The sequence below is a fragment of the Falco peregrinus genome, chromosome 1 (genome assembly GCF_023634155.1).
Source record: "Falco peregrinus isolate bFalPer1 chromosome 1, bFalPer1.pri, whole genome shotgun sequence".
Classification (NCBI taxonomy): Eukaryota; Metazoa; Chordata; class Aves; order Falconiformes; family Falconidae; genus Falco; species Falco peregrinus.
Window position 1 is genome coordinate 108,025,943 of NC_073721.1, and position 11,688 is coordinate 108,037,630.

At 37.5% G+C, this 11,688-nt stretch overlaps 1 protein-coding gene across 20 annotated transcripts in view; it reads left to right on the top strand.

Moving 5' to 3' along the window:
• Positions 1 to 11,688, top strand: part of HERC1 (HECT and RLD domain containing E3 ubiquitin protein ligase family member 1) — a 109,832-nt gene that overhangs the window by 20,475 nt on the left and 77,669 nt on the right. For 17 of the 20 annotated variants that reach the window (XM_055806362.1, XM_055806426.1, XM_055806414.1 and 14 more), the window contains exons 1-6: positions 3,400 to 3,497; positions 5,052 to 6,007; positions 7,278 to 7,373; positions 7,683 to 7,877; positions 9,520 to 9,831; positions 10,506 to 10,602. In XM_055806362.1, coding sequence (XP_055662337.1) covers positions 5,078 to 6,007; positions 7,278 to 7,373; positions 7,683 to 7,877; positions 9,520 to 9,831; positions 10,506 to 10,602 — 1,630 coding nt within the window. In that variant the 5' untranslated portion in view covers positions 3,400 to 3,497; positions 5,052 to 5,077. Of the gene's footprint in view, positions 1 to 3,399; positions 3,498 to 5,051; positions 6,008 to 7,277; positions 7,374 to 7,682; positions 7,878 to 9,519; positions 9,832 to 10,505; positions 10,603 to 11,688 lie in introns of those variants that run through there. The other 3 variants (XM_055806335.1, XM_055806338.1, XM_055806348.1) reach the window with 2 other exon arrangements.

Below are 11,688 nucleotides of genomic sequence, written 5' to 3' on the forward strand. Positions count from 1 at the left end.
ATAAATTACATCTGTATTCAGAGAGCATTATGAGGACTATATCAAATGAGCTTGTCGCAATCAGTGTGCGGTTAAAGACCGCTACCCGTCACATCAAACTGAATGTTACTTTCAGGATGGTCAGACCAACTTGCAGTAGGAGAGTAGGTCACTACTACAAGCTTGGATTCAAGCTTCAGTCTCTATTTTTAAGAGATGTGTACAAGGGGAAGAGAAAAACAAATCTTACCCAGTTTTCAGGAAAAGGAGCTGTATTTGCACCTTTGAGGTACATGAGCAAGTTTTGAAGTTTCTGAGTGAAGAGTAGCTGGGGTAAGCATAACATAAAGCAAATATTCAGGGAACTGCTTCATGTAGCTAGATCCCCATTGTTGCCTCTCGAGAAGGTGCTAAATTTGTCACTGAAGACCAGAGTTTTGAAGTTTGCATTATTTGGCCTTACAGTTGCAGTTCAGACCAAACAGTAGGTAGCAAATCCTCCTCTGACACCTGGGAAAATGTTACCTTTTCTTGGTGAACAAGGTACTGCGTGTAATGATACCTGTCTGTGTCACTCGGAGGCTGAACTGCTGGTGTGCTTTGTAGTGTGAGTAAACAGATGGTGTGTCTAGTATGAAATGCAAAGAATGTTCCCTGCCTCTGAATGGTAGTTAACAGTTGTAGCTCCGGTTTTTGTGGGGTAGACACGTGTAAGGATTTTGTCTGCTGTAATACAACTGAAGTTACTTGGGCAAGGCTCACCAGGGCTCAGATAAGGCTTTCGGTGAAGGTGCTAATTGCTTTAGCGAAAGTGTGGCTGGAGCAGGTGCTTTAATAGCGCAGAATGTAGTTCTTGGTAAAAGAGCTGTAGCATAGTTCGTTCCTGTTTAAGCGTGAAACGTCAAGGCTGCGAGAGAACCAAGTTGCGCTGTGTGTCACCCGTTGCACCGAGCAGGACGGCTGTGGTAAGCACAGCCTCTCACTAGATGGCAGCGAGATTTCCTCCACCCCCCAGAGGTTTCGTTTTAAATTAGATCAAATAGGGCTCAGACTGTCAAAGAACACAGACCTGTCCTTCAGAATATTGTAGTAACTTTTTGATGAAATTGTACTACATTAGAACTTGGAGGGTCAAAGAACAGAAACTGATCGTTCAGAACCTGTGTAACCCATGGTTAATGATTATATAACAGGAGTAAACCAAATCTGGTCTGTAAAATAGGAGGTAAAGCATTTGTGGGTTATTAAACACAGTACTTTTAAAAAGAGCAGTTTGAAGACACTGTTTTGCTTTGAAAAATGCTTTGCATATTAAACTATTAAGTTAGCTTGACAACATTTATAGTTGACATCAGGAATCTTCCTGAAGAAACCAGAGCTCTGAATCCTGCTAGCATTCAAATTAATAACTCTAACTTCTCTTTGGGAGCAGAGTGTTCTTTTTATTTATTAATTTTTAAAAATTTTATCGGACCTAGACTTAGAAGGACCTAGATTTAGAAGAACCCTGGACTCAACTAGTTACAATCAGTCTGCATTCTTACATGTGATAAGTTTTTCAAACTCTGTGTCTGTTTCCACATTTTGGGGTGAGGGGTGTTGTCATGTTATCAATGCTTTTTACTTTTGCAGTACTTCAACGTTGTGTAAATGATAACTAAGAAACCGTGTTTTTAAGGACTTCATTTCACATGTGTGTAGTTCTTGTGGTTTATGTTTTTGTTGAGTTCAAAAGCTGTCTACTGACAGTAGTGTTTTATAAGGGTAAAAATATTAAGCAAGTGGAGCAAGAATAGAAAATACCTTATTGCAAGACAGAAATAGAAGTCAGTAGAAAGTATCCTAAGTCCAGTTGCACAGCCCTGAAATACTAAAATGCTGCTAGATTGCAAGTGAACAATAAAAAGACATTAAAATAGACAGTCTTTGAAATCTCCGAGACACAAACACGAAATGCTCAGTGCACATCACACTTTAACTCTTCTGTAGATTTCTCCTGCTCATGCCAGGGTTTTGATTCAGAGCTATGAATAGGATCTGGCAACGAAGCCCTCACTTGATTTCTAAGTAGCTGGATATCCCAAAAGATAGTTACTCTAAAACCATATTGTCTTCCTTTTTTTTTTTAGTGTTAAGTTTTGACAGAATAGCCTGAAATTGCAAGATGAAAAATAAGAAGTGGACTCAAAAGTTTTATGACACATGCTGCAGCAAGATGCATGGACTGGCTTGGATCCTGTAAAAGCAGTATGACTGCATCAACATGGTCCTGTGCTTGAGCTAATAAGCCCTTCTAAGAAGCTATCCTAATACAAGCCTTGCTGGTTTCTCACCTCAGTCTAACGTAGGCCAACGCTTCTAGACCATGGCAGTATGAAACTAGAACAATTTATGTTGTATATCAGAATTTATTATACTCCATTTGAAAAGGGTTTTCTTTTTTTGTTAGAAACTCACTGCAGAATTTAACCAACAACAGACTTCTGAGGTTTTCAGTTTAAATGCATTTATGATCATTAAATACCCATTTGTTCTTATGCTTATATTCTCCTTTTGCTTACTTAGCCACTCCCCTCCCTGCCTTTCCTTTTCTCTGCTATGTTTATAGACCAGATTTCATTTAATTTCATTTTCATTATGTATGTATGTATTTTGATTTGCTGTGCTGGAAAACCACATTCCTAGTCTTATCTTCAGACTAGCTTCTCTGTTAGGGTAGATCAGAGGAATAATCTCTTTCTCCACATGATCCATTGTCAATCTTCAATGAGTTCAGGATATAGGTGACAGAAATCCAGCTGGTTAATCCAACTGATTAGCATTTTATGAAACTGTGTCAAAGTTGCTTCCCTTACGTAACCTTTCCTAACCATTCTGGAAATGCTTGTTAATGTACTCAGGATTGTATTTTCTTTCATGATACTCATGATCCTTCTGTGACTCACTAGATTCTTCTACTTTCGAATCTCCAAATAATAGATTCTCTACTTATGGGATAACTTTTTATTCGATAATTGTATATGCTTGTATGTTTTACGATGAAATCTCAAGCTATTAATCTTACTGCTTCTTGGCTACATACTGTTCTTTCCATGTGACACTTGTCTACAGTGATAGAGGTGCCTCTGCACTTTGTGCTGTCATTATTTTACCAACTTATTAATCAAAACATTACATTGTTGGTTTCAAAACAGAGACAATCTCTCAAAACTTAACTAAAAACTAGCCTAATTTCCCCCCCCTGTTTTACCTTCAAATTTTGTCTTCCTAACATACAATTCTTCTGTAAACTTTTACCAGCTTAATTTTTGGAAGTAGTTTAATACAGCATCATTTGCCTAAGTAATACTGTACACTTCTGAATATACAAGATAACTTTCTGATGATTTTTTTTTATTTTTAAATTGCTTACATTTTCATTTTCAGTAGTATGGTTGAGAGGTTTATGGTGACTGAGCACTGGGGAACTACAAGACCATATGCAACATTTGCCATACCATCTGTGCTGTACACCTATGGTATGTCGTCCTGAAAGAAGGGCTATGTAGAGAAAATAATTTGCTTTTCCAACGATATATTCTTGCTTCTGAAAGTGATCAAAGAGAACCTGTTGCCATGTTCAGTTTGAAAACTGATGCACTCAGATTATATTTCAAAAAGATCTGATTTTCTGTAAGTTAGGTGTAATCATTCCATATGTTGATTTATTTTAGATTTTAAAACAGTGAACAAAAAATGCAGACCTTGAAACTATATTTCACCTAAGCCAAATTATAAGTGGTTTAATATCAGAGCTTTCATGTTTCACACGTAGAGTTTGTAACTGATGTTTTAGACCACCTGTGTAGAGCTGAGACCCTACTGCATCTCTCAAGGGAAGAACAAGGGGAAAAGGGATCTTTCTGTTCCACTGAATAAGTTACTTGAGTTCAGGCAGTACAAAAGTCAGAAGAGAGATGGATTCGAGGGGTGAGTGCTAGCCAAGAAAAGCTATGGTATGTGATGAGGAATCCCATTTTAACTATAGGATTCCCAGGAATTTTGTAGGAATTTCGTTGTATAGTTTTAATTGATTTTGCATCCATATAAAAATGTCATAATTCATAATGTGTTGGATTTTTTTCCCTAAAATTGTCAGCAAAAAATGATTTCTGAAATTCATTGGCATCTTTGATTTGAAAGAATGTTGTGTCAGGTTGGTTTGACAACCAATTTGAACTTTCCCCCTAAACTGGTGTTGCTGCAGTAAGTTTTCTCTTTACATTTGTATTGTTAGTGATCCCTTCCTTAAAAATCTGTCCTAAAAGCTTTCAATGCTTTGAGTCATACATTATACAATACTTTAATGTAACATTATATATAATTATTGATACTGTAAATTTACTTGGAATAGCTGAAATGTATATTTGGCTCTGAAGAGCCTATTCAGTGGGTGAATAGGAGCTGCACAATGTGCCACTCCAGCAGTTATCTCAGGGGAAAGAATGGCTTGTGACAGCAGGACTTAAAAATGTGTTTGGCAGGTCGAGCCCTTAGCTGTGGCCTGAATTAGCAGCCTCGTTTATTGTAAAATGAAGGTTTACACTGGTACTCCACTAACTTGTACAGAGTTGTGTATGATCTTGTGCATTTTTTGAAATCTTTGTCCTCAGTTTGAGAGTATTATTTTTCTCTAGAGAATATTAGAAGTGTATTTTCATTGTAACACAGCAGAATTAAACTTGCTTTGTGTGAATTTTTGTGTATGTGGATTTAGCAAATGCAGACTTAAAATAAAAATCTTACATCATGTTAAGGAAGTTGCACATACACATGTACTTATTTGTTTAAAATGCCTCTCTTATTTTTCTTTTCTTCTAATACTACTACTTCTAAACTATTCTGTTAGTACTTAATCTGAATTCCAAGTCGCAGTACTTATACGGGTAAAATGGTGGAACTTTGTTAACTCTTGGTGACTCATCTTTTGTTGCTTGCTTTCTTAAAGGGTTGTTAGGGTTTGTCCTACTGTGAGTAGTGAGTTCTGTAGATAGTACTGCACACCTATTTACAGGGTTTTTTTCTGTCTTTAGGACTGATGGCAAAGGAGTAAACCAACATGGCAGCTATGGTCCCACCTGTGAAGCTGAAATGGCTTGAACATCTGAACAGCTCCTGGATCACAGAAGACAGTGAATCCATTGCAACAAGGGAGGGAGTTTCTATCTTGTATGCTAAATTAGTCAGCAATAAAGAAGTAGTGCCATTGCCTCAGCAGGTGCTGTGCCTCAAAGGACCTCAGTTACCAGATTTTGAGCGGGAATCTCTATCTAGTGATGAACAGGACCACTACTTGGATGCCCTTCTTAGCAGCCAGCTGGCACTGGCGAAGATGGTATGCTCAGACTCTCCATTTGCTGGAGCACTTCGAAAACGTCTCCTTGTGTTGCAGCGTGTCTTCTATGCACTTTCTAATAAATACCATGATAAGGGTAAGGTAAAACAACAGCAGCATTCACCAGAAAGCAGTTCTGGATCAACAGATGTGCATTCTGTCAGCGAACGTCCAAGGTCGAGTACAGATGCACTCATAGAAATGGGGGTTCGGACTGGATTAAGCTTGTTATTTGCACTGCTAAGACAAAGTTGGATGATGCCTGCATCAGGACCTGGCCTCAGTCTTTGCAATGATGTTATCCATACTGCAATAGAAGTCGTGAGCTCTTTACCACCTTTATCTTTAGCAAATGAAAGCAAGATTCCACCAATGGGGTTGGACTGTTTATCACAAGTAACAACATTTCTTAAAGGAGTAACAATTCCAAACTCTGGGGCAGACACTTTAGGTCGTAGATTAGCTTCTGAATTGCTTCTTGGTTTGGCTGCCCAACGAGGTGCCTTGCGATATCTTCTTGAATGGATAGAAATGGCTTTAGGTGCTTCAGCCGTAGTAAACACCATGGAGAAAACCAAGTTGCTGCAAAGCCCGGAAGGAATGATCAGCTTTGATTGCTTTATGAGTATACTATCACAGATGCGGCGATCTTTGGTAGGTATAGCAGCTTTGATTTTTCTACATTGTGAATGTAGTTGCAATCTTCATTTCAAATAGTTTCTCAATACTGAATACCAATTTGCAGAATAGTTTACTTAATACGTTAAAAAGGTTGGGGTTTTTTGTGAAATATTTTTTTCACTATTTCCTTTGTTACCCACTGTCTGTTCCTCTCATTCCCTGCCCGCTCACAGGTAAAGGGGAAAAGCAAAGCAATCCCTGTGTGCCACTTTTGGCGTTAGGCTCTGACGCCTTTTCTCAGGAAAAGAATCAAGGACCTAGTTGATCCACATGCGCTTTACATTTACGTTCATAGCAAAGAAGTTAGAAAGCCTGGAACTGTGTTTAAGGCTTGCTTTGCTGAATTTGGTTAGAATTCAAAGTTTTGCAATATGCCTTGTTTCCTGTTCAAAGTTATTTAAACTGGGTGTTCCTGCTGTCCAGTTAACGTGGACCTCTGCTTATATCTCTTTGGAAATCAGTAAGACTTGAGATGTTCAGCATTTTTGCTACTGCTCAGAAATTAATGTGGTAAGAAAATGAGCTGAATTGTTTGGAAGTATGGCACACTGCTTTGCATGCTGAGTGCCTACTTCTGGCCTAGATGAATAATCTTTTTGAAGCTATGAAATTATTGCACAATATGCAATCAGAAGCTGTGGCAAGCTTCTGCCTCATGCTCAGACTGAAACAGGAAATGACTTTTTCCCTGAAGCAGTCATTCTTTCCTCTCCTCTCAGTCTTGTAATGCTTGCTAATAAACATAAATTTTAAAAGCTACAAAAAATCAAAGAATAGGGATCATGAGAAGAATATGGCAGTGGCAGGATCTGAATTGAATTTAATTTCCTGATGGGCATTTTTATTTGTTGTTGGTTTTTGGGCTAGATATAAAATTAGTGACCAAATTATGGAAGATAAGTAAACAAAAAATTAATGATGATTAGTCATTTCAAAATAATAATCAATTTAAACACAAATGACATGGATTTCAGAACAAAACAGTATTAGGAGAAATCAACTCTCAACCCAGATATTTTCACAAAATGAATAAATAAGAACGTTTAACTAGCACTTGTCACTTCTTTGTTTTCCTGAATTGTATGCATGCCGCTATCACAGCTCAGGGGAGAAAGGTCATTTACTTATGCTTATAGAAAGAGCTTTCAATTTTGCTTAAGGAAAAAATCCCTAATGTATTTTGTACAGGTGCACTGTTGCTGTGTGGAAGTATTTTTCTCATAATAACACTTAAAAATTGTAGGGATCATCTGCAGATCGAAGTCAATGGAGAGAGCCAACTAGAACCTCTGACGGCTTATGTTCTCTTTACGAGGCAGCTCTGTGTTTATTTGAAGAGGTATGTCTTTATAAACAAACTTTGATTTTAAGGTAATTGTAGTTTACTTCTCCCTTGCACATCTGATTGGTGTGTGCATGTGCGTATGGTCCAGTCTCTGCTGAGTTATTCTGGAGTAAAAGAGGAAGGCAAAAAAAGGTGAAAAACTAAGATGTAGAGAAACAAAGTAATTTAGGCAAGCTAATGATACAGTGACAGATGGTTTATGTTTTAGACGGAGAATCATAATGAGGGGAAATTAAAGTTGCATAAAACGTGACTATGGAAAGAAATGAAAATGCTACTGTAGTAAATCTCTAATCTTAATAGGTTTGTCGAATGGCGTCAGACTATTCAAGAACATGTGCCAGCCCTGACAGCATTCAAACGGGTGATGCTCCCATTGTTTCTGAGACCTGTGAAGTGTATGTTTGGGGTAGCAACAGCAGTCATCAACTGGTAGAAGGAACTCAAGAGAAAATACTTCAGCCCAAGCTTGCTCCAAGTTTTTCTGATGCACAGACGGTGAGTGATACTCATAGTGGTATGTTCTGTAACATTTAACAGTTTTTATTTCTGAGTGTCAAGTTGTACCAAAGGTATGATGCTCAGGACTAATCACACAAGCTATTTCACTGAAAGTATCTCACTACTTTTATTGACACCTGGAAAAAACATTCTGTTTCCATTTTAATGACACACACAGATCAATATCCATGTAACAGGAATGATTGAATTAATTAACGTGCTATGAAATGCATTTGCAGATACAGATTTGCCTGTGGTTATGTTTTTGGGGTTTTGGTGTGGTGGGGTTTTTTTTTTTGAAGTATTTTTTATTTTCTACTGTTGTTTATAAGGTATTTCAATTACTCAGTCTTCTTTTTGATTGGTGGCTTTCACACCGAGGTTGCCTAGTTTAAAAGTCCAAACTGCTAACTGCTGGCACAGCAGCCTTAATTAGCTTTCTGAAAATCAATATACAGTATGCTCTTTCTACTTTCAGTGACAGATTCTGCCATTGCGACTGAGCACTTCTGTTCATGTGTGACAGAATATAATAGATTGCTTTTCTGTTACTATATTGGCTTTGCAGTGTTGACTTAAGTAAAAGCATTTTTTTGGTCACGAGACAATTTAGGTACATTCTCTGAAATTATTCCTATTGACATCACTGCTATATTTATATGCCAATGGACTGCAGGACCAAGCATCATAAAGCAAGTTTATGCATTCAAAAAACTTTGTTTGAACAAGACACTAATACACGAGTGGAATAAGTGATCTGAATGAATGGGTTACTCTTTGAACAATGCTGTATACACCCATACCATGTTATTTTTGTGATTTCCTACTGGGATAAAGACTTTTTGCTTTAACCTTCATTGACAGTCTTTGTAGGATTGGTCTATATAAAGAAGTTAATTCACAGTAAATAGGGCTGTCACTGTGCAGTCTACCACCTGCTTTGTGCCATTTCATCACGTGGACACACAGTACTTCTAAGCTTCAGATTTGAACCTGCTTTGTACTTACGGTGTGTTAAGATTCCTATAGCAAATTATTGCAGGGTTAGTTGGTTTGCTGTTAGGTCATTCTTCAGCTGTGTGCTGACTTTCCAATAGAGGCAAGTTCATACTTTTTAAAAAAAAAAACTTTTGGTCATCTTTCTTTGTTTTTTATGTAATTGAAATGCATACTCTCAAATGGTAGTGGATTTTTAGCATTAGGCGTATTTCTGTAATGTTACCACTTGGTAAATTAAGCAAAATGTACAGTGCTTTATCAAGCTATGATGTTGTCTTTTTAATCTTAAGAAATTAAGATATCTTCAAAGACTGTCCATTTCCCTCCATGAGTCTTGGAGAACTGAAGGCAGGCTGAATTGTGTAGTCTGTAGAAGAGGTGCAAATAAATAAAATAGGTGAATCGCTATTTATATCCTTTACCTCAAGAAAATAGATTTACTCATGAAATATTTTTCAAGAATTTGAATTTTACTGCTTGCTGAAGTCCAAATTCTCCTTAGTTCTTACATGATGTTATATGAGAGGGTTAGATCAGGTAAGGAAACCTGTCATTCTTTTAAAAATACAAATTTCTAGTCGTATATGTGAATTTTACATTTATCTAATCTTTATGTTTTTACTTTTTTAACCTTTTATAGATTGAAGCAGGACAATATTGTACGTTTGTTATTTCTACGGATGGTTCTGTTCGAGCCTGTGGTAAAGGCAGCTATGGGAGGCTAGGACTGGGTGACTCCAATAATCAGTCCACATTGAAGAAACTGACTTTTGAGCCTCATAGGTCTATCAAAAAAGTGTCATCTTCGAAAGGATCTGATGGTCACACTTTAGCATTTACAACAGAAGGGGAAGTCTTCAGCTGGGGTGACGGTGACTATGGAAAACTGGGACATGGAAATAGTTCAACTCAGAAATATCCCAAACTTATTCAGGGTCCTCTGCAAGGAAAGGTATGTTTTGTATGGTAGAACACCCATTTTTGTTCTGTGATGTTGTGATGTGTAAAATTTGGAATATATAAAATGTTACGAAAAAGTTCTGTGTTTTTCTAAACTTCTCTTTGAGGCTGGGTCTGCTTTCTGCAAAGCACTGAAACTTACTGTGGCCTTTAGGCATGTGATTGTGACAATGGCATTGCCAGTATGAAGTGTGAAGCTTGCTCATGTGATTTTGCTGAACTGCAGTGGCATTCCAGGAGCTGGTTGCTTTTGTTAGCTGTGGCATTAGGACTTCTAATCTAAAAGTTTTTGGTGGCTTCATTTGAAAAGTGGCTTTGTGTTGTCCTGCAAGGCCTTCTCTTCCCTGTCTGTGTTTTGGCCAGTGTTTTAAACGTCCACTGATGATGCTTTTTGCTGCTGTAAGACTAGAATATCTTTACTTTAAATTTGCTTGATAAATAAGTCATGGCCAGTTTCATGTGTAAACATGTCTCCTTAGTACGCTGATTTCCACTTACCAAATACTAAATAGAAAAGATTGCAAGGATTAACTTGTGTGTATTTTCTCCACACATGTGAACAAGTTGATTGACGTAGACTGATTCTGAAATTTGACTTCTGCAAGCTTTCAAGCTTCCTATTCAGTTTGTGTAAAAACTTGATGTTTATTTTTGCATGTAACATAGGTTGTTGTATGTGTATCTGCTGGATACAGACACAGTGCCGCTGTTACAGAAGATGGAGAGCTATATACATGGGGAGAAGGAGACTTTGGAAGATTAGGTAATTTTAAAATTTCATGAGATTCATTTGCAAGAATTGTTACGGATAATGATACTGTACGTGTATTTGCCTTGTTCTCTTATTGTCCCCTCTAAATACACGTACACATGTGTACACAGGTGTGTGTATACAGGTGACTGTATTAAAATAGTGTAGAGACTCTTAAACAGTTTTAACGCAGTTAATTTTACACGGATTTTTTTTTTTTAAAATTCTTTTCAGGAAAAGCTGCCTTTGTTTATTCGTAAAACAATATAAGATTGCCACTGCCGCTCTAAATATAAACAGTAGACATTTTAAGTGAACTGGAATTTTAGTTAAATGTGATCTAGTGATGGTAGGATGGCTCTTTGAACAGCCCTGAATAACTGGCTAATAAAATCAAGGGTCTGATTTGAATGTGATGCTAACAAGGAAACTTGAAGTTAAGTTTGCTGGAATGACTTAATGTCCTTTTACCTTAATAGGTCAAAAAAGTTAAATTTAACCGAAACAAAACCTATGGTGTTTCTATTTCCTCATCGTTGCTGTGCAGCTGACATGCCTAGTGTAAACCCTTCTCCAGAGGTTCGGCTGCAGCAACAGATTTGGCTTAGAAAACTGATTCAAGTTGAGCGTTAGTTCCTTCATGCTGTCTTTGCTTTGACTGTCAGATCACCAAGTAGAGGGGTGAAAGCAAGTAACTGACAGGGGCAGAAGATGAGGATAGTGTAATAAAACTTGACTGGCACTGGTTTTCAGGGTAATCAGTAGAAGTGCTGAGCCTATACTTGCTGTTAAGAAAAGAACACTGCATTAGAGCATTAACCTACAAATCTGGGGGGGGCTGTGGAAATGTTCTCATTGAGTTTTAGGTTAATGTGGGTTTTTTACGTGATTTGGGGAGCTTGAAGTATGCAATGGTGAGTTCCAGTGTGCAGCTAAAAGTAGCATTTAATTAGGTCGGTGTAACTTGTTCAAACCAGTTATGTATACCATGTGTAGTATTCTTTTCCCTCTGCTCCCCGTTTTTCTTCGGTATCTCCAGAATTTCTGTTTATAAGACATGTAACTCATGCTTATTATGAAGTAGGTGATACTATAAAG